General features: G+C 33.4%; 1 protein-coding gene across 1 annotated transcript in view; it reads left to right on the top strand.

Annotated features, from left to right (window-relative positions):
* Positions 1-23888, top strand: part of CSMD1 (CUB and Sushi multiple domains 1) — a 1311413-nt gene that overhangs the window by 911664 nt on the left and 375861 nt on the right. Inside the window, exons 11-12 of the mRNA XM_075145187.1 lie at positions 3935-4038; positions 13839-13951. Of these exons, the coding sequence (XP_075001288.1) occupies positions 3935-4038; positions 13839-13951 (217 nt within the window). The remainder of the gene's footprint in view (positions 1-3934; positions 4039-13838; positions 13952-23888) is intronic.

Below are 23888 nucleotides of genomic sequence, written 5' to 3'. Positions count from 1 at the left end.
GAGAATGTTGATAACACACTGATGTTTTCAGTTGTTGCTAAGTGCCCTCCTAGTCCAAGGACAGCTCCCATGCCTACTGACTGAGCTAGGTGCACAAGATGGGAGGGAACATAATCAGGACAGCCAGCCCAGCTGGCTAACGGGGTATTCCATACCATGTGACATCATGCTCAGAATATGAATGGTAGGCGTGATCCAGGAAGTACCAATTGCTTCTTGGTTATCGGTCAGCGCGGGTGGTGAGCAATTGCATTGTGCATCACTCATTTTGTATATTTTATCATTATCATTATTATTTTCCCTTTTTCTGTTCTGTTAAACTGTCTTTATCTCAACCCATGAGTTTTTCTCACTCTTACCCTTCTGATTCTCTCCCCGTCCCGCTGAGGGGAGGGGGGAGTGAGTGAGCGGCTGCGTGGTATTTGGCTGCCTGCCAGGTTAAACCACGACACCATGTTTCCTCTTTCACAGGATTTTGGGCATAGTCACAGTGACTCTTAAGACTTGAAAGCATATTACTGTAGGAGGGGTAGGCTAGGGAAGCAGCACATTTTTAAAAGTTTTAAGGAATCCTGGATCCATGTATGCATTCTCTAATGCTGGTATTTGACATTGCTTCTATATTATGCTGTTCTTTAAGTGAAATAGATGCTCCAAAACCTGGTTTAAAACTCTGGTTTAAGCACCTGGCTCATTTCTTCTAGAAATTTTAAAAAGATTTCAGAATCTGAAAGACTATAGCAATATTTCCATGTTTGTGCCTGTAGCAATGGCTTCTTTCGCTTCCAAATCCCTTTGAGTATGAGCTGTCTGTAAAAGAAATGGCAGTCAAAACCAGTCGCATGATTATATTACTTCAAATTTTACATAGCAGCAGGGAAAAGATGCAAAGTAGGAAAATACTATTATATTTGAAGCTAATATGTCAATGAAATGGAGTAACTTGTAACAGTTGCAAACAGCTTTCATCAATAATAATAATAAACATATTCTCTATTTATGATTTTTAAAATTCAAATTAAGGATCCTCAATTCTATTTCCCTATTCTTCATGTATTTTACTGTAGTTTTACTGAGGCAAATAATTGTCTCACTTCATTTTTTCATCTTTAAGAAAAGCTCCTTCAAGGAGGCCATGTTTCTTATTTCTTTTTTTTTTTTTTTTTTTTTTTGTATAAGACACATTTCCAGTAGCACATGTGTACTTTTTTGAAGTTGTTTACTTGATCTGCTTGTAAATATAAGAGACATCTTACGGGTAGTTCTTTTTTCTGCTTGCATGTTAAAATGAAATTTACTGCTCTCACTTTTTACTTTGTATTTACTATATTGAATGCATACATTTCTAACATATTTAAGGGATAATCAAATAGGTCTTATTAGTAACAAAAAGAACCTGTATACCTAGGCATTTTGGAAATGTCACCTTGCCATGTTCCCGACTGCTTCTTCCAGGAAGAATGTCCATACAGAAATTTCTGTTAGTACAACTCTGGTGCTGCCTTTCCCCATTACTTGCTATAGCAATTATGCCAGCAGAAGTATAAAGTATGGGAGTGGCTAGGACAGATAAAGGAAAATACTTCTAAGGAAAAAGTAATTATGACAGGAAATTCACTTGCAGAGCTTCCATTAGATACCTCCTTAGGTGTCTCATATTTTTAAGATTTTTGTTTTCACAGTCTGTTTATCTAATCATAAGTAATCATTCTGAATTGCTTATAAGGGAATTTTATCTCATACATTTCAGCGAGCAAACAGGATCATTCTTCTGTAAGAAGTATAACTGATCATCCAGAAACAAATATAATAGGTTTGGAAGTAATTTTTGTGTTTCCAATTTTTCTTAATGAAAATTAATTCTTTTCTTTATTCTAATCAGTTCAGAGTAAGCATATTTAATGATGATGATCAGATTAGTATTACTGGATTTTTTTTAATTACAAAACAACATTGAATCTGGAGAAGCATCTTGGAGTTGCTTTTTTTCCCCCAGTATATAAATTAACCATGTACGGGTATATTGTTCTTGCTGATATTGGTTCAATCCTTTTAAGTTTTTCCTACGCTGTATTCATATCTATATCCATACAAAACTGTCTTACATTCTTTCTCAAAAATAAACTGACAAACAACCCTCCCTCCATCTAACAAATCTTAAAAATTCTTTTGATGATTCAGAACTTTGTGTACAGAGGAACTAATTTTATCTAAATATATCTATGTAGCATTAGTCTCCCATTAGTCGTCCAAACTCCCCATATAGTCAATGGAAAGGGCAACTCTAAATGGCAATTTGGTCCACCTTAAGACAGGTAATATGATTTGTGTTCTGGGTGCCATTTTCTGTCGACTGACTGTAGAAGGAGCCATGATTAGAGTGGGTGCTTAATGTTTACATGGTAAAATTTAGGTTTTATGAATCAGATTAAAGGAATTTAAGTTAGACTTCTTAACTTGCAACCGCTTGAATGTCTTTCGAACATATTTTATGTGTTAGCATAGAATAACAATTAGCATGGAAGTGAAGGTAACAAGATTTTGTTTAATAGTGTCTAATATTTCTTCACACACAATGTATTTCCCATAAAGAAACTTCTCTTGTGACATTTCCTATAAACTTAAGCAGGTCTTTAAATCTTTCATTTATAGTTTATATCCAATTACTTTTTTGTAACTTATTTTATTATTAAAAAGGTGAACATTCACATTTGGTTTTAAATTGTAATGTAAAAGAGTTTGTGAGTCTAACCAAATGGAACATATTTAAATAATACATTACCATATTTTCTCATGGAATAGTTTATCAGGTCCGCCCCCCCCCCCCCCCAAATAAAATTAGCATTAAAAGTAAAAGTCTTATATATGTATTTATTTTTATTGCCAGAAAAAACTCTGCTTTTATGCTTCTACATATTTTTCTTGCTTTTATTTGGCTTTATTAGTCTTGATTTAGTAATGATATTTTGCATGTTAACCACTGTTATAATCTAGAAATACTAGAATATACACCAGGAAAAGATGAAAATGTATATTATTTTATCTACAGCATATTGCCTGAAATTCCTGTGATTATTGAAACATAATGTAGATAATGCTGTACACTTTATCTCAAAATCTGGCAGGTCTGCAAAATATGCTGTAAAGGACCTGTATTAGATCACAAAACAAAACCTCTGACCTATTGCCAAAATAATTATACAGATATTTGTGTTAATAATGTTTTTCATAGCTATAGATATCCTAGGACCATTTAGCTTTTCTTAAAACTCCCACTCTTTTACCTTTCAATGACACTCAATATTAACTCAATTTTAAAACACACAAGGGGTCTTAGTCCTGGAGTCAATTTTAGCATACTTTTAAAAACATAAACATACAAATAGCAGAGATGGCAAAGCAAGGTATGAAAAGCAAGACATGAATTTATAGCAAGAGGCAATATATTGTCTTAGATCAATGGGTATTTTATTAAAAACAGGCTTTTCTTTGGGTTAGAAACAGAAGCAACATAGTTCAATGTAAGCCTCATCTACTCCAGTAGTGTAAGTTCCTCTCTGAAGTTGATAGAACTAGGCTCTTCCCATTCCAACACAGAAAGTGAGATTTGCTGACTTTCTTTTTTAATGTTGAGAAAGTTTAAACAACTAGCTTAGCTTGGATGCTGCCTTTTTACAGGGCTAAAATTTGAATGAGATGATACCTCTAAAACACTATGGCAAAGACTTCACTCTTGGTACTAGGAAATACAGAAGTTTCTCCACTTCTGCTTTTGCTATATATATCTTTCTCAAATCAAATAAGTCTAACTGAAATAATGAGTGAATGCTTCATGACTTGGCTTATGGTAGCCAAAAAATTTGTTTTAAGACTAGAACAAATCAGATAACCTGTGGGTATGTTTTGAAATAACTGACTTATTTAATTTTAATAGGTCATAAAGCTTGCTTTTGAAGAGTTTGAACTGGAAAGAGGCTATGATACTCTTACTGTTGGAGATGCTGGGAAAGTTGGTGATACCAGAACAGTGTTGTATGTGTAAGTACAGAACTTCTAAAATTTTCCTTAGACATAGAATCATAGAATCATAGAATCATACAGGTTGGAAAAGACCTCTAAGATCATCGTGTCCAACCATCAACCCAACACACCATGTCCACTAAACCATGTCCCATGTGTTGTCATATGTTGTTTCTCCTGGGTCGTGAGATATCTATTTAACTGTAATTTTAATGTATGTAATTTGAATGCATGTAGTTTGTTTATATAATGTAAGTTTAGAATTCAAATACTGTCAAAGAAAATTGTTTGTTACAAAATTCACTCCAGATCTTTAGTAGCATCTTTATAGGCTTTAATATCAGAGACTAAAAACTGCAGAGAACGGAGATTATATTTTTTTAAAGCAAAAAAGCTTCTTTTAAGAAACAAATACTATCTGTATAACTCTAATTGTATTCACAAGCAATTAAAGGAATAAAAAAAAATTATTTAGATTAAATAAAAACTGCTTAGATTTCAGCAAACAGAAAATACAACTTGTGTAAAATAAATAACCCATAGATTAATTTCAAAATTTTTGTACTCAAAATTGGATTTGTGAGCAAAATTTTCATGAAAGCACATAGGCCACTGGTCAGTAAATTTAAACATGCTGCATGGATTATTATGATATTATATAATATACACTATACTATACTATACTATAATATGTAGAAAGTGTAGCAACTTACATAAGTTTGAAGGAAAATTCCAAACTAGATAGCTAATGTTAAGATACAGGTCTTTAATAGTGTCTGAGCTAACGGAAAGAATAGAATCCTGTACAGATTTATTAATCTCGTCTACCTTAACCATCTCATTTTGGTTGCATATGCTCATTTTCCTTCCTTCATAATGGGAGTTTGTGGTCACAAGATATTTTAGTTAGCATTTTAGAAGGTTAAGTTAGCATATGAATCCTGATCAGAGAGTACAAAACAAAATTACAGGGTTAATAAATCAACAATGACTAAATAAGAGAAACTGATAGCATTTATTTCATAATAACATTACTTGACTTTGCACAGAATTCTACTGGATAAAGACAGTGAACACATTTGATAAAAAGAATCCATCATCATTTTATGTTTTGAGGTTTTTTAATCCATATAAATTATTGAAATATTTATTTTACATAATTATAACAAATGAGTGCACTTAACACCCACAGAACTTATTTTAAATTAATTAGAATATTATTGGAGGGACAAGTCTGAGGCCAATATCTTCATTTTACTTATTTGTTTATGAATTTATAATATTTATTAATGGCTACTTTCTGAACTATAATATCAAAGTATGTAGAACCAGGTACCCCTAGTTTAATTTGTCTTAAAAGCTAAGACTGGAAAATGATTGGATTATTTGTGTGATGCCTGTTTCTTGTGTTGCAATAGCAACTAGCTGCTACTGATTATATTGAATTCCGTGTTCGGAGTACCTGAAAAAGAAAATAAGAAAAAAATCCTGGTTTAAGAGCTTAGACTTTAAGCTAACAAGAAAAGACTTGAACTGGGAGTGAGAATTTCAACATCCATGTTTATTTTTCCTTGTATTTTGCAGACCAATTAAATATTGCAGCAATCTTTCTGGGCATGTTAAATTAACTGCTTTGACTGACAAAAGGGTTTGCAATTTTTCCTTTTTGTATTGGGGTACATTTTGGCTTACAGGGATCCCAAAGCTCCTTCAGAGTCAAGTTTTTGAACTTAGTAAATTTGGTACCCCGAATTGTTCATTCTATTTGTTATACTGTGAGTACTTCACATATCAAAGTTTGCCTTTTTAAAATTACTTATGAAGTAATTGTCAAATTTCTTTTTTTTACCCTTCCATTTGAAGGGGTTTAGCCTGTGACTACATACTCCACATTTATTTTCCATGACTGCCTAAAAAAAAATTTAAAAAAAAAAAGTAAAATAGTCTTACATCATATTAATTGCTATTTTTTGTATCTCAAGAAGGCAGGCCCTCATAATCACATCATCTCCTGTAACTATTTTTCACTTTAATAACATTTTGAAGATCTGTGTGGCAGACATCCACTTCAGAATCTATCATTGGCATTTCTAGCACTAGTACAATGTTCTCACTAGAGACATGCAGTACTTCTTTTAGCCCTTCTTTCAATATGATTTTTGAGTAAAATAGTGACTGTTTTATCCGTATTACTCAACAACCTATCACTTAGGATTACAGTACAGTGTTGGCCCTTCCATCTTTACTGTAAATTGTACCTTTGATGAAAACAAGGTCTATGTGATTAAATCTATCCACCTTTTGGGTTGCAATACTTTGCACGTTAGCACTACCTTGAAAATAATTTGAGAAAGTAAATGATTAATAACTTAAATACAGTGGAAATACAGGAAGGCCCAAGTATGAAACTACAGTGTCTCAATAATTAGTGATGAATCTGAATTTCTATTGTGACACTGTTTTTGCAGTTATTAAACACTGGATTGTATCATGCATTATGAAATACATTATATTTAAACTGCATCACAGATATGCCCCATTTCACTTGCTTTTGAGAAAGGTCTCCTGTGGATGGAAACTAACTTTCCTCATAAAACACTAGGTCCACTGGTAGACTACATTATGATGAGAAAGCTCATAACTAAATGTCAAAGTGATTTTCTTACCAAAATTTTCTGTTAGTTAGTTTTAATAACTTCTATTGTATTTAATGAGGTTTGAGCAGCACCTTGCGGTTTTTAATTCTTCTCAGGGGCATGAAGCAGCTTATAGCAAAGACTTTTCTGGCTAGATTTTATTTATAATTTCTCATGATCTGTTAAAAAATAATATAGCTTTTCTTATGCTGAGCAAGTTTCTGTTGGCAGCTTAAATGCCAGCATTTCTGCAGAAATTCTACAAAATATCACTGTAGAAACTACTGCATTTGATTCTGACGTTTCATAGCTTTTATAATTTAGTTTGAACTAATTATGCAAAAATAAATACATTTCTAAATCCAAACCTAATTTCTAAGTGATTTGAAACCTTTCCCCTCCATATAAACTTCTCATGTCTGAACACACAAGCCTCAGCCCCATGCAAAATTTTCCAGCTCTCAGCTGCTAGAGCCCTCAAGGTAGTAGCTACTTCTGGGTGCTTTATTATAAATTTAGTACTCAAACTTTATAATGAGCTCAGTTATGCCAGGATGTTTATAAGCCAGCAATCCAATGAACACTGGAAACTGGCTAATGGCAGGTCAGTAAACAGGGGACCTTTAAATACTGGACGGGAAGAAGACTGAGGGAGTTGACAGGGATCATGATATATAAATGATCAGTCCTAGTACAAGCTTTCTATAGTGTCCAAACTCTGAACCATTAGAAATTATCTGTGTAACCTCAAAGCTGTAACACTACAGCTAGAGGGGAATAGAAAGGGATACTGATGTTTAAAAAGTAGAAAAAAATATAGACTATCCAGCTCAAATTTAATTTTTGGAAGAAATTGGAAAAATAATTAGTAAAAGTCTTTTAAGTTCATGTGAAATAGCACTGAGATGGTACAACGAACAATATACTTTGATGAAGAGCAAATTATTTCAAATCACTTTAATGCATTCTATGGCAGTGCAGTTGGCATTTTAGTAGGGATATGACGGTTTTGAGTTTATTAAAGCAGTCTAATTTTAGTATCTATAGTAAACTTTTTAGAAAATCTTATCATCAATAGCTTAATGAATTAAAGGGGGATATGCCCATCATTTTATTATTTTTAACAATTGCTTCATCTGTAAGCCTTACTTGTTGAATATTTAGCAATATTATTTTATGGGATACGTTTGCGGAGATGGTTAGCTCTGGAAATACAGCAATACAACTTACTGAAAATTAATCTTAATATGTTTAGGCTATAAAGTTTTGACTGCAGTTATTTCTCTTGTTTAACAGAATTTGGCTAGAAGCTAGTGAATGCCCTTACAAAATAATTCACTAGCAATAATCATGTGTGAGGTGAAGATTATCAGTCAGAACATTTTCTGCAATACCCTGTTTTGTCTTCTTAAATTCTTGTAAATTAAAATAACACTTTGCTTTAGAAAGTCTGCTTTGCCTTCAAATGCTATGATTTATATTTTTCTTGCAGCAGTTACATTAAAATTTAATTTCCTTTCTTGAAATTATTCCCTTAAAACATGAATCTTTTAACTTTCTTTGTATGGAAAACTTGTAATTTTTTTTTCCCCAATAGAAGAAGAAATTGCAAATTAGTGATTCAAACCCAGCTGCTTATGTCAGCTATTTCAGTACACAGACAACCGTCCATGACAGAGAAATGCTTTTTTAGTAAACCCTTATCCTTTTCTTCTATTCACACACAGTTTGGAAATTTACTGGGGACTTGGAAAACAACCTACCCTTCCATAACTGGTGAAAAAAACAGGCTGCCTTTTTATATAACTCAAACATTATTGAATCTGACTTCCTAGTTACTTATTTTATTTCACATTACTTAAAAAGTTCTTCCTTGTGAATTTTTTAGAAGTTGTAAAATTTAGGAGAGAAAGTAGGATTTGTTTGTTTGTTTGTCTGTTTAGTACTGTGTTGGAGTCTTCCTCCCGTGACTAGCTAGGTAGTTGACATTAGTTGTATTAAAAGAAAAATACAAAGCCAAGTAAAATTAGGGATTTTTAGTGACATTTACTGCTTATCACACCTTTAACAGTCAAACCTTCAGAGCTTTATTTTGTGATATGGTTGCAATTAAGCACACTAATAGCATAGACTTGTCATCTTTGAAGGATAAAATAATACTATAAAACTGTTTCTTTAAAAGGAGATGAAAACCTGGACAAACAATGAAAAGAGATTTACCTCAAAGAAGGAAAATATGTTCACATATTGAAAACTCAAGAAGTGTTTATGATTGAATTTTAAAAGAAATTTTTGTTTTATACAGTAGTTTAATGTAAGAAAGACAGATTTATTAACTTTTGAATGCTGTGCTTCATTCAGCTTAGCTTATTGTTCTAATGCCTCCAAAACACATTTATTTAAAATATCCTGCACAGTAAAAGAACAAGAAAAAGAAAAAAAATGCAGAAAGGACTCAGAGCTTTTTCACATTTATGTGGAATATCCTTAATTTAAAGGATTACTTTCTTTTCAAATTAAAGATTCTTCAGTAGTTAGCATTTGTAGGAAACAGATATTGTAGCAGAGGTATTTGAATATATATACATAGATGAAAAGTGCACACTAGAATTTTTCTTTGATGAAGTTGTAAGAGGGAAAAAAATCATAATGAAAACATAGTTCATGTTATATATTTTAAAATTTGATGTCAGGTCCCTGAAAATTACATCTCAAGCCTAAAATTCAAACCTCAGCCTCTTTCATATACAAGCCAGACTTCTCATTCTCAACTCATCACAATTAACAGAAGATGTTTTTTTCTTGTTTATTTGTTTAAAACAGCAATAAAATATTTTAGGAATTCAACATACGTCTCTTTAATCACATACTATGTATATTTTTTAATAGTAATGTATTATTATTTTTATGACCATGCTGCTTATATATGCTTGTAGTTTGGTGCCATGCTTGCACCATCAACATTTTGAATTCAAGTATTTATTGAGACCATTTTGTGCTGCTTATCTATCCTAAACTATATAGAACCCCTATTCTGCTATTTATTGATTTCTGCTTTTTTGGCTTCCTTTTTGTTTTTCTTTGGGTTTTGTTTCCTCCCTTTCCCTTTCCTTCCCTTTCTCTTCCAACAGTCGTGGCTCTCTTCCTATATCTCCTAGATGTGAACCTGAGCAAACTGCCTCAATATTTTTAACTTCTTTCATATAGAGATAACCTAGGATTATGCATCTCCATGTGAAATGAGTTTAGCACCAGCCAATCTGTCTGAATGGCTGGTCTCCAAGTCTCTGTTCATGAACTTGCAAACAATCTGATCTTAAGATGGTTACAGACTGGGACAAACTCTGAGTCAGCAACAGCACGTATTGTCAGACAGACCTCCATTCCCTAAACATCTGATCTACCCTATCTGCCATCCTTATAGTTGAAGGATATAGTTCTATATACAGGGGTATTCTCAGGGAACCCCTAATAAAAAAATCAGAAAACAAAAACCAAACCCAACAACAACAAAAACCCCTATTCTGCTATTTATTGATTTCTGCTTTTTTGGCTTCCTTTTTGTTTTTCTTTGGGTTTTGTTTCCTCCCTTTCCCTTTCCTTCCCTTTCTCTTCCAACAGTCGTGGCTCTCTTCCTATATCTCCTAGATGTGAACCTGAGCAAACAATGGCATGTATTTCTGCTGGTTGTATCTGCCGTCTATGGATAGGCCATTGTCATTTTGAAGGGAGATGACATTAAGCTGAAGGATGCCTTCCTCAGCTTGAGTCTCTTGGTTATCAAGTTGGTAATTTTCATTAAGCCTATGGGAATTTAGGTATTATTATCTCCTTTCTCTGACAAATTTGGTTAATATTAATTAGTCAATTCAAGTTATATTAGGGAGACCACTAAGGGTCAGATGGATGGGTAGTGTGAATGTATAGTTATCGTTTTACTGGTAAATAATTTTAAAAAAACCCACACACATCTACTGGATTACTTTTATGAAAAATCTTTGGCTGTGATGTGATGACACCTTATTCTGTTTTGCTGTGGGTTTTTTTTTGCTTTTTTAAAAAATTATTTTTATTTTATTTACGTGCTCCACAGACATTTACATACAGTAAAAGTATCCTATACTACTCATAAAGACTTAGAATTTCAGAGTTCATCTTATCTGTATTCAGAAATTATCAATGTAGCTCACATACATTAATCAGATTACTGTGTATAAACAGAGCCACTTAAACACTTGTTACTTGGTTAGGCAGTAGATTTACACATCTGAATAGCCATTGAGAAATCATTGCAGGAAAACCACAGGTTTCCAGTTGTCTTCCAATAGATCTCCACTATTGTCAAGAGACATCAGTGAATTTTTCTTCATTGTTAAAACCCTCAAACTTTTGTTTACAATGAAGTGCAGAATACAGAGTATGGCTTAACAGTTACGGCCTGGTATTTTTGTTAAGTATTTTAACTGGAAAGATAGGTCAGAAATTAATGTTTATTGCTGTGGTTTCAGAAGGTGATCCCCAAGATGTGTATATATACTCTTCACCTTTTCTTTCTTTATATATCTATTTCTACAGGCATCTCCTAAACTATTTTTGTTTATGTAACTCACTATCTGGTGAGGTTTCTCCATTTTATAGACTACCTATATTATTCATTTAAATTAATGTCACAACTTTATCACAAGTATTATTTTATAAGCAAGAGTATATTAGTTATTCTGGCTATAACCTAGCATCTTTCTTTTTGAACCTGTACAGTTCCTAATTAGTTGGGCAAGCAACTCAAATTTTCAGACTAAGCAGCTGCTTTATTTTCATTCTTATTATTAACACAGGTCAAACTGAACAACTTAGCTACATATCACTGTGTCTTATCAACTTCCTTATTTATCCAAGCTAAACTCTGTTTGTGTGTTTGCTTATGCTGAGCTATAATAGGCTTAATTTTTCCACCTACTTTTCTGCACCTATAATATCATAATATTGTCAAATACTTACTACCAGGTCGTAAACAAAAATCTTCTAGACCATATGAGAGCACACTCAGCCATTACCACAGCAGTTCTAAGTGCATAGGCAGTAGTAATTAGCAAGATCCCAGTCCATTCCACTCCGATGGGAAACTTTTTTTTTTTTAAATTTTATTTTCAATATATCAGAGTAAGAAACCGAAATATTTTAGATATGGGATGTACAGGTTCTTGTTCATAATCTTGATGGATAAGATTTTAGATGCAAAAAAGAGAGGATTCCTATAGCTTGCCTCATGGTTTCTCAGTTCTCACCTTCTTTCTGCTCAGCCCCTCCTTTTATTATGTCTTTGCATTTAAGTTGCAATAGTATTAACATCCGGTTGACTATATTTAAATAATGTTTGTGGAAGAATCAAAATACTGGTTTCTGTTTTCTTTATAACTTCTTTCTTGAGAAATTCTGCTTCTGGGACACCTTGTCTTAGTTTGGCACGGTATTTGTTTTACTTACCTCACATGTATTTGTTCATCATAGTCAAAGCTGAGAGTTGGAAGAAAGAGAATCCAGTATGTGATCCATTTGAGCAAAACAGAGTCTACATAAACAGAAGAGACAAAGTCATTGCTATTTCCTTACATCAACTACAGTTACTGCAGTGCCTATAGCTTCCATCCCCAAAACTTCTGATACATGGAGTTCTACATGGAGTTCAAGGCAGATGTCCTCTTCTTCTGATGTTTTTTGGTTTTGTATCTGATATCAGCTTAGATAGAGATATTCTGCAGCCATTTTTTATGTGGGACTTTTCCCACTACCTTTTGAAAGACTGTAAAGCTATCACCAAGATCTGAACAGTTGTTCAGATACAGTACTGGAACCTGATTACATGGTAGGTGTTTTTCACCATGTCGTGGTTTAATCCCAGCCTGCAACTAAGCACCACACAGCCGCTCGCTCACTCCCCCCCAGAGGGATGGGGAAGAGAATCAGAAGGGCAGAAGTGAGAAAACTCGGGTTGAGATAAAAGCAGTTTAATAGGTAAAGCAAAAACCGCGCATACAAGCAAAGCAAAACACGGAATTCATTCAGTACTTCCCATCGGCAGGCAGGTGTTCAGCCATCTCCAGGAAAGCAGGGCTCCATCATGCGTAACGGTTACTTGGGAAGACAAAACGCCATCACTCCAAACTTCCCCCCTTTCCTTCTTCTTCCCCCAGTTTTATATGCTGAGCATGACGTCATAGGGCATGGAATATCCCTTTGGTCAGTTGGGGTCAGCTATCCCAGCTGTGTCCCCTCTTGTGCACCCCAAGCCTACTGGCTGGTGGGGTGGGGTGAGAAGCAGAGGAGGCCTTGACTCTGTGTAAGCACTGCTCAGCAGTAACAAAAACATCCCTGTGTCCCTGTGTTATCAACATTGTTTTCAGCACAAATCCAAAACATAGCCCCATTTTCTTCTACTATGAAGAAAATTAACTCCATCCCGGCCAAAACCAGCACACACCACTAAGAAGTAATCTACAAAGATTTTTTTTTTCTTATTCATTTTTTGACACACATCTTTTTGCATTAAGGTACCAGAACTATAGATGCACAAAGGATATTACTGAGAATGTCTAAGGTTTTATGGTGGGAGTCACCAGCTTACCTTATATGTGTTGTATTGAAATGTACATTATCTATACATAGTTCACACATTTCTGTATGAAAAATAGCAGTGTCCCCTTAAATTTAAGAGATCATTGTAAGTTATTTGAATGGAGTAGATGGGGTTCTAGAAGTTCTTCTGGACACGTGCGCTGTAAGGCATGTAAACCAACTTCCTTCACTTTCAAAAAGCATGGCAAAAAAAGCAATACTAATCTAAACAAGTGAAAACTATTTCACTTATACAATCCCTCACATCTCTCTAATAGCTTAATTACTTGAAGAAAGCTTTAGGTAGGAACAGCTTTATTAAAAGTGTTTAATCATTGTTAACTTGAATGCAGTCATTAAAAATGTTTTTTTTCCCTTAGACTTCACATTGTTCTAATCCATACAGAATAGTTAATTTTATCAAAAAACAGCTGATCAGAATACTAGGGTAATATATTGTAATTAGGCCTAAATATTATATTAATAGTTTAAAAGGCTGTGTTTAGTAGTAGTAGTAGTAGTAGTAATTTATGCCTCTGCAAATGACTTTGCAATTTATTCTACATACAGACTCACTGGATCTAGTGTTCCTGATCTTATTGTGAGCATGAGCAACCAGATGTGGCTTCATTTACAATCTGATGACAGCATTGGCTCACCAGGATTCAAAGCTGTTTATCAAGGTACGAACTAAATTAACTGTTTTAAACTCATGTTGTAACTTCCTTCATTATATCCCAACAAAATTTATTTCAAATAGACATTTAGTCCTTTCACAAATGTAGAATTTTGATTGTTAGAGTCTCTATTGTTAATTAATGGTTAATGGAGATATGGCTTTGCAAATATCCACAAAATGACTAAAAAGAATCTGAAGTAAAAATGAAAGTTATTGTTCTAATGCTTTTTGCTTGAAGGTCAATCCAAACTACAAATTTCTATCATGTTTGAAAAATTTTAAATGTTACACTCTGCTAACATGTGTAATTCCTTATATTGGATATTATTTGAAAATAACGGTTAGTTTTCTCAGACTTTTTGGGGTGGTTACAAAACTTGTTTTCATGCCTCACCAAGAATCTTCACAGACCTAAGTCAAAATTAGTATGTAACAAAATCAACAGAACAGATATATTGTATATGATTGTGGAAATTAAGATGATGTATAAGATTGTGGCAATTTAACCCCAAAAAAGTGATCTAAATTACCCTAGCCTCATTTGTGTTGCTTCTGTCTCAAAGAGATGAGAACCTTGGCAACATAAGCATCTTTAATTTTTCTTGACTGTGAGCTTCAGCTTGATACTTTCTGAAGTTGATTCATTCTAGTAAAAAATACCTGATATCTTAGTATATATGCATGTATTGAAATTTTCCATTTTAATAGGTTGCACAGACCTGCAGCTAGAAAGAGCTCTCGCTTATTAACATATGGTATTACTTTTGGTTAATATCCATGTTAATTAGTTCACCTTAAGGATAAGGACAAAAAAAGTTAATAGTATTCTCAATAGTTTCTTATGGGCACATATGGTGAAAATTATTTGATAGTACTTTTGTCAAACTACTTTTGTACAAAAGATGCTGCAAAACATTGGTAGACTGTTCAGTGTTCAGTAACTGAATGTAACTTAATTAGAAGAGTGGGAGTTCTCCTTAAATATTTTTCATAAACTGAAGCACCCTATCTAAATGTTTCATTTTACCTGCAGTTACTTTACTGCTTCAACACCAAAATAGGCAAAATAGTGAAAAGTTTTGTAGATGTTAGCTTCAAGTTCAGTAAACTATACATTTATTGCACTAAGGACATTAAGACAGGCTTGCCTGCGCAGGTTTTTATAAATGGTGTCTGTGGCTGATGGCATATTGTGAACTCTAATGATGAAAGGAACAAGAAGGGAAAATGCTCCCCAGTGGTCAGCCAGGAAACCCAGTGTTGATTCTCCACACCAGTATCCTTCTACAGGTTGTCTCTCCATTGAAGCAGGTGGTGATGATGGTGGTGATTAAGATTATATTTTCACCATGATTTTTCCCTAGTACTATATACTTTTCTTTGGGACTCACTCAAACTCACCATTGGTTATTCCCAGTCACAGTACTGATTGAAATATGCTAGGTCAAGTGTTGTGCATATATTGTTGGATAATATTTATAGAGTATTTAAATTACTATTAACTACTTTTTTATGCACCTTGTTTTGGTTTTCTTTAATGTGAACTGAAATCTACAAAACAGGAAGTAAGGAGAGGGGGAGAAAGAAGGGGTGATTCTCATGACGGTGGCAATTGTTTCCCATGAGAATCCTCCACAGCAACACTACTGGGATTTGCAGGTCCATGGCCATGAGAATAACAATATGAGAACAACAAGGAAAAAGTACCATCACAGAGGCTCTTGAAACACTATCACAATTGCTGAAGTGAGATGCTACAGAGTTGCGAGTAAAAATGCAGATGCAGACCTGTAGCATTACTATGGCTAAGACATTAAGGTATCTTAAGACATTGTGCAACACATTCAGCCTATACAGTTTCACAGCTCAAGTATGTTGTGTTGCCTGAGGGCAATGACATATTCTTTATTTAAGTTAATACCACCCCTTCTAGTCCCTTCTTTCACAGTTTCATCTTTTTTACTTGTGTCATTTACTTGTGTTTATTAAGACGATATATTTTCTTTATAGAATCCATTGGTGAATTACATTGATTGGAAATAGTGAGTATATAGTGGAAAGAGAGGATTGGCACAAATTATGTATCTAACACTTTGCATTTTTTCCTCAGTCCAAAATTATGAACTTTATCTCATCGTACCTCTATGAAAAAGTTCAAAAATTTAAATCTATCTGCTGAGTTATTTTTCTGCTATCATTTCTCTTTCTGGTATTTCTAATGTAAAGGTGTCTGTTTTCATTTCTGTATTTGTCTAATTTATCGAAGATATCTTATTTCATTTATGGAGTTCAACCTTTTGCTTCTGGGGACTTTCTGAAAACACCTGAAGTGTAGGCTGTGAGTTTTGCAGTAGTAGTGGCATCTCTGTTATGAAGTATATTGTTATAATTTGACGATTGGATTCTGGCTTTCAGTCTTGTTTTACAACCAATTGTGAGTCCTTCTGTGGTTTTGTAGTTTTGGAAATTAATTCCAGAATTGTAAAATGTGAAATGTTTGCAATCTCAGAAGTGTAGTAAATGTCTTAATATGAAGGTGAATTATAACTTTTTTCTCTGTTTTACCTCAATGCTCTCATTAGTTTTATTAGAATTTTCTCATCTACTTTTACTGTTGACAAAACTTTTATCCATCTGTGCTCTCAACATAGCGCAGGCCTATGTGTTAGGCCAAGTGTAAAATCTTAAACTTCTATTCTGTCACAAGATACCTCAATGATTCTGCTTCCCCTTTGTTTAACAGCCAAAGAACCTGTTCAAAAATAGAATCTCATTTTAATGATGAGAAAGTTAATGGATTGCGACATGTGACCTCAAAGACTGTCTTTGTGGTTGCAGTTAGCTAAAAAGAAAGCAAACTGCAGGCTTTGATGGCTTATACATGGTCTAGAGAGACAAAGTAAAGAGCATCCTTATTTGAATCTTTTTTTACCAAAAAGTCTGAGTTTTGCTCAGGATTAGAACATGACTCCCCACCCTCTTGGGCAGTATTTTACAATTGACTGACTGAATCTTGACTTCGTATCTATTACAGTAAAATCAATTTTTATATTAATATTTACAAAGTGTCATAGACTGCTTACAGTTTATAGAAAATTGTTACTTTGGCTGAGCTTTGTCTCACTTTAATTATGAAATAGAGAAGCATTTTGATGGTGCAATTCACCTATCCTACATTAATATGTCCATCTAAAACTGGCATGAAACGATGCCTGTAAATGAACTGATATGCATCATAGATTTTGTATATGAGTAGTAAATTTAATCCTGTTTACAGTTTGCCTAAGAGATTAAGGGAGGAACAATTCTTTCCATATTCTTATGCCTCTGTCCTGGTTTTGGCTGGGATAGAGGTAATTTTCTTCCTAGTAGCTTGTATAATGCTGTGTTTTGGATTTAGTATGAGAAGAATGTTGACAACACACTGATGGTTTAGTGATTGCTAAGTAATGTTTAATAGTCAAGGACTTTTCAGCTTCCCATGCTCTGCCAGGTGCACAAGAAGCTGGGAAGGAGCATAGCCAGGACAGCTAACCCAACTGGCCAACAGGGTATTCCATACCATATGATATCACGCTCAGTATGTAAGCTAGGAGGCATGGTCCGGGAAGTAGGGATCGCTGCTCAGGAACTGGCTGGGCATCGATCAGCGGGTGGTAAGCAATTGCATTGTGCATCACTCATTTTGTATAGTCTATCATCATCATCATCATTATTATTATTATTATTATTATTATTATTATTATTATTATTATTATTATTATTATTTTCCCTTCCTTTTCTGTTCTATTAAACTGTCTTTATCTCAATCCAAAGATTTTACTTTTCTTTTCGATTCTCTCCCTCATCCCACTGGGGCTGGGGAATGAGTAAGCGGCTGTGCGGTGTTTGGCTGCCTGCCGGGTTAAACCACAGCAGCCTCTGGCTCACCTTCAGAAACATATTAATGTCAGAAATATGTAGTGCTATCTATATTCTTATCACTAAAATTTCTTGATATTGGATACAGTTAATATTTACTTTAAGAAAAGTTCTGTAGTCTGCCCTATTAGTCAGGCTTCTTGGACTGTACAATGCAGCTCTCCAATAGAGTGATCCACAAGAAAGACTTCAGACATAGGTCCTCAATAAATAGTTGCTAGTAATAGTTTTGAATACAGAGGAATAGCACTGTACCTGTATTACTGTATTCAATGGAAGGTGAGCTATGGAAACACAGATGAAAAACTAATGTTGAGATTAGCTTGTTAACGTGACAAAGCTGATAAATAGCTACTATGTTAGAAAATACAATAGTTGCCTTGATATTTTTTCTATAAGCCATCATCAGTTGTCATGTATTATAATGACAAAAATAATTTAAACATTACCTATATGTAAGTACATTATTATTAAGTAAAATGCAGGATGCTACAGGCAACTTTAACTTTGATGTTAAACTTTCTAAACCATATTAGAACCATATTATTATTGCTAAAACAGAAAGTTATTAACCCATAATAAAAAATTTAAAATGCTGAAGAATAATCTGCACCTAAGGTTACTTTTCTTAAAAAGCTATTCTATAGACCGTATCTGAAAGACCTTCATGCTCTGTTATAGATCCCCAGACATCTTAACAGAATGGTTCAATATATTTCTGAAAGAATTATCTGAAAGCATCTACAGTTTCTGTGAAAAGGCCAGAAATTTAAATTGTTCTGTCCTTGAAGAAAGAGATATGTTGTAATACCACACCTAAGTATAGGAAAGGATCTATACTGAAATCCTCTTTCCATTATAATCTATGACAATTTTCCTTACTGAAGCCAGCATGACCAGGTGTCATTCCACACATCTTCATTAAGTAAAGGAAGGAAAACAAAATATGCTGTTATACATAATTAATGTCACTAAAATGGATGCTATCTTCTGCCATAGACATAGAGAAATTAGTGACACTATGTATTTCACAGCTGAGAATTCGTAATAAAAACCTCTGATATTTCTCAGTGAATACTTGTGTATGTAGCTACTTGTGTGGACATGGCTGTGTTAAAGATAAATTTTTCAAGATTTGTTACAGAACCAAAAAAAAATGAGAAGGAAATTTATTCAGAGTAAAACATAACAGATTTAGGCTGTCATTAAGACAATTTTCAGAATTTCAGCAATAGACATATTTAGAAAGTAAAGGAATTAAAAGACTGGACTGTAAGTTCTAGTTATGTCTCTCATATAATTTTTTGTTTTACCTGGGTATTTAGTGAGGTTATGAAAGACTTCAGTGTATTTCTTGGTACAAAGGACATATCTGAAATCCTTATATGTCACCTCCTGGAAGAATAACAACCATGCTGAATGGTAATCTTGTTGAAGGTTGTTGTCAGTCTCCTGTGTTGAAGTTGCTTCTGAATAAGTTTTAAATATACATTAGAAAAGGACCTGGTATCTTCTGATCACTCTGATTAGATTGGTTTAGGTTGACAAAAAGTACTTATTTTAAATGAGTAAATTATTTATTGAAAGAAATTTTTTTGAGCTCTAACTTAAATTCCAGTCCTGCCATGCAATGACTCTAAAACCTGACTTTTTTTTTTTAATCACTGTATATATAAAGAACAACATGACACATACACTTAAATAGAGATAGTGTGCATGAAGTGTAATCCTAAGGATGAAAACAATATTAATATCAGCATACCACCATTTTGAGGTCACAGGATAATCTTGTAACACCAACAGACAAAGTGTATTTCTACCAATGACATGCTAAGACTATATTTTTACAAGGAAACTTTTCTTGCAATCTGTTGCTGGTCATGAGCTAAAGCAGGGCCTTTTTTTAGATACAACAGGTAAAGAATTTTTCATTAAAGTAATTCTTAAATGATGCACTTTTTTTTTTAATTAGTTTTCCTCTTGAGTTGCATTTCCATTGTGTTTTGACAACAAGTGAAGACCACTCATGCCCAAACTTGCCCAGCAACTTGTGATCTGATGTAGTATTTAGGCAGATTTGAATCAAGAGAAGGATTTGGTTTATGCCATTTCTTAATATAGGTCCAAGCATATATTTAACTGTTACATGGATGACACAGTCATCGCCATGCATATCCAGGTCACAATAATGCAATGTGGTAATACGACATTATGCCTTGTAGCAATATCAAACAGTGAATTCAAGTCAAGAAGTTGGCCCTGGACACCTTCCTGATGGGGCCAAGAATTGCAGCCAAAAAAAGGAATGATAAGGTGAATAATGTGCCTGAGTTTGGCTTATTCGACCCATGTCATGGGTGTACCACATCTAAAAATAGGTGCTTTATGGCTGTTAAGATCCAAGGTGGATCGTGTGGCCAGCTAATCATTAGGCTGCTTCCATGCTTGTGTTCCCATCAGCTGTACCACACTGACATAGAAGCAGATGACAGTCAGCTTGAACTTTTAGGCATGAAAGTTTTAGAATTTTATTAAGCTTGAGATTTTTCTCCCATTCAAGCCTGTAAACCTGTCAGTCTGATAAAAATATTTAATCTTTTGACTTCCAGACTTCTTGATAACCAGTATAACAACACCTGTTTCGTAGCCTGTTTAGAACTCACTTTTTATTCCTGCCTTTAATGGTTATATGAACTAATGAAGTTATTTACCCTATCCTTTAGTTCATAACAGTGTTATAAAAGAAATCTGGTAACTCAGTGATATAATCCTGAACATTTTATATAATTTGAAGTTATTAAGCAGCTGAAAATGTCAAGTTTACAACCTTAATTTGTATTGATGCTCAACTGAGTAGTAAAGCTTTAAGCTCTTCATTATGATGTTGTTTGGAAGAAGATACTTCTTTCCTCCTGAGACTAGTAGAAAAATACTTTTAAAAACATATTTCAGTTGCTCAGAAAAATGTTGGTTTTCTTTTTCCTATAGTACATAGTAAACCTTAAATCAGTGCAGTTTTTACAAACACACAGCTAGCTTATAGATGTCATTGCACTACCATTATTGATATAAAATTTTGTTACTGCTCGGAGATTTGATAAAACCTGTGCTGAAACAAATTAATGGAATTAGGCTTTTTTAGGACTCTCACAATTAGACGTGCATTCAGGGAAATCATTATGTACAATGTAATGCTTGGAAAGAAAATAACTCATAAGTCATTCAAGGAAAACTTTCAGCTTCCTATTTTACTCTAAACTTTTCTCTTTCTTTCATCTATTTCATGTATATTAAGTTTTCTTTTTCTATTTTGTTCCTATGTATTATAATTCAGAGAAATTATTCAAATGTTTGCTTTTGGAGGACAGACAATAAATATATTTCATATTTTATGTGAATATTTTCATATATTAAAACTATTTGGCTCTGTGGATAACTGTCAGAGAGTTTCACCATAATATTGTATGAATGAATCCGTTTGTAGTGCAAGACAGTGCAGGTTAGTTTTGTGGATGGGCAAATGTCAGTCACTTAATTTTCAGCACAATATATTATCAATCATTTTCAGATAAGGAAGCTTTCCTATATTGTTATCTGACCTTTTAGAGTGTATTGTTCAGGTAAGCCTACAGCAGGCATTTCTAAGTTTCATCATCCTTGAGTTTTCTTTCAAGGAATAAATAATATCTGATAATTACCGCAATAGTTTTAAAGTAATTTTTAATAGTGGAGAATATCTTTACCTGAGTTTTGTATAACGGTTGGGGTGGCAGGCAGAACCCACTTTCCATCTAGAAAATACACATGGACTTGAGGAACATAACATCATTGTTATACGCTTTAATTGGTTGAATGTATTGCATATTTATATATTAGCAGGCTGTAGCGGCTAAGATCAAATTTCCATCTATGTCACTATCCTTTATTAAACAATTGCAAACAACAGAGGCTAAGTGAAGAGTATAAAAAGGGGTAAGCATGTGACACCACATAACTTTTCTTCTCCCTCCTACATTAACAAAATAACAAAACGAAAAAGTCCAGATTGAGTACAAATTTGTTAAATGAATACATTTTATGCCTTTTTTATTTTTATATTAATTGCATAACTCTGCTTCTAATGTCCTATTTTTATTTTATAAGAGCATGTTTCAGAGTCTTCAACCAGGTCTTGATATCATTATGCTCAATTATGCTCCACGGACATACAATCACTGTCTGTTATTCATCGCAATCAGTTTACATGTAGCTGTTCAGCTATAATGCTTAAGAAATGTATCAGTTTCTTTCACTATAACCTTTAATGAAATGTGTTCTTTTATGCTAATAATGGAGATTCTCAATATGCTGAAAAAGAACATGTATGTTAAAAATAGTGTGGTTTACTGATCTGATATCTGTGTACATTTTTAGTTTTCTGATTTCATGGAGGAATATCTTTATTAATGTGCTCCATTATTTAAACTTCAGAATTTAAAAAGAAAAAAAAAATCTAAACACTCTCAACACTTAAAAAGTTGTATTCTTAATTTGTATTTCTTAGTTATATGACATGACTGTGACTGGGAAGCTTCCCTCTCACTTCCCCTTCAGATTGCAGCTGTGTTTGACTGATTAGGCATATGTGCATCCATATCTTCTCAGCAATTGACTCAACAAGTTAAAATTTATCATGAGTTGAAAGCCTTTGTTTGCCTCTTTGCATAAAAATATTATACATTGAAACAATAACATGTTGTCTCTGAATAAGAGAGAATTGTTATGTTTTAGCTCAGCCAGTGATGATTATTCTTCTAGTCAAGCTTCTTTGGAAAGTAGTTTCACATCATAATTAAACACATTCCATGTAGAAAACAGCTCAGACATTTTTATTGTATTATAGAAAAATAAAATTTTATATAGTTTTTAATCCATGTTAATTATTCAATATGCTTGACTTTAACATAAATGTTATTTCCAGATTCTAATTAAACTTCAATTAAAGGTTTATCATGGCCATGTTTTTTAAAAACATTATTAACATTTGATGGTTTTTCTTAAAGACTAGATAGCAATAAATTTTAAAAATAAAACTGACATTTTCTAATAAGTTTCTAATAAGATATACATGAGAATTAAATGTAAGTATTAACTAAATTTTTGGGGAGTTTTGTTTGTTTGTTTGTTTTTCTACTCCTGGCAGGTATTTCTTTGTACTTTGTTCCTTCCACTAAAAAAAAAAAACAAACAAGAAACAAACAATGGAACTGAACAGAGTTGAATCTCAGTTTTTGAAAGATAAATCCTAAAAGAGAAGTCTTTGCTTCTTAACAGATACAGCTCAGTAGAAGTTTGATAGAACAGCTTAATCATTTTAAGTAAATGGAAATTTGCAATAGCTTTTTACCAGTTAAAACCTTCTCCCTTTGCTGTCTTTTTAATACTTGTTTTTAATACAGAAAATGCCACAGTGTATGCACCATGAACTTAGCTGTCCACCAACATTACCTAGGAAAATACTCCTTTCACTCTCTTAAGCCAAAATAATTCTAGTTTACTAATTTGCCTTATCTGTTTCAGAAAGTGGTGAAATACTCAGAGTGTCTTGTTAAAATCTACAACTGAGATCGTTTGGCATTCTTAGGCATACTCCATAATTTGTAAAATTTCTGCAAATGATGGTCTGAAAGAAAGATACATCACAGCTAGACAGCAACAGATAGGATGTTATGATTTTTCTTTTGAGCAACACTATGATAAATTCTTATAAAAGTATTTGATTGTTGTGACAGTTTTCTGTATTTTTTCACTAGAAGGATCAAGCCATGAGAATTATATTGCCCTTTAGTTTTCAAGCCTTTTGATGCATGACACCTGCATTCTGGTTATAAAAATCAAACACTTGATTTTAAATGAGCAATAAGCCAGCCTTTCATATTGCCTCCCCAGTGGCGCCACTTAGTTTATTTTCCTATCTATATTACTTTAAGTCACCATCCTTTTTGCAACGATAATGAAAGAATTGTTTAAATTATGTGGTG

The sequence above is a fragment of the Calonectris borealis genome, chromosome 3 (assembly GCF_964195595.1).
Source record: "Calonectris borealis chromosome 3, bCalBor7.hap1.2, whole genome shotgun sequence".
Taxonomy (NCBI): Eukaryota; Metazoa; Chordata; class Aves; order Procellariiformes; family Procellariidae; genus Calonectris; species Calonectris borealis.
Note: the sequence above shows the minus strand (reverse complement) of the source record. Positions and strands in the feature narration are given on the sequence as shown.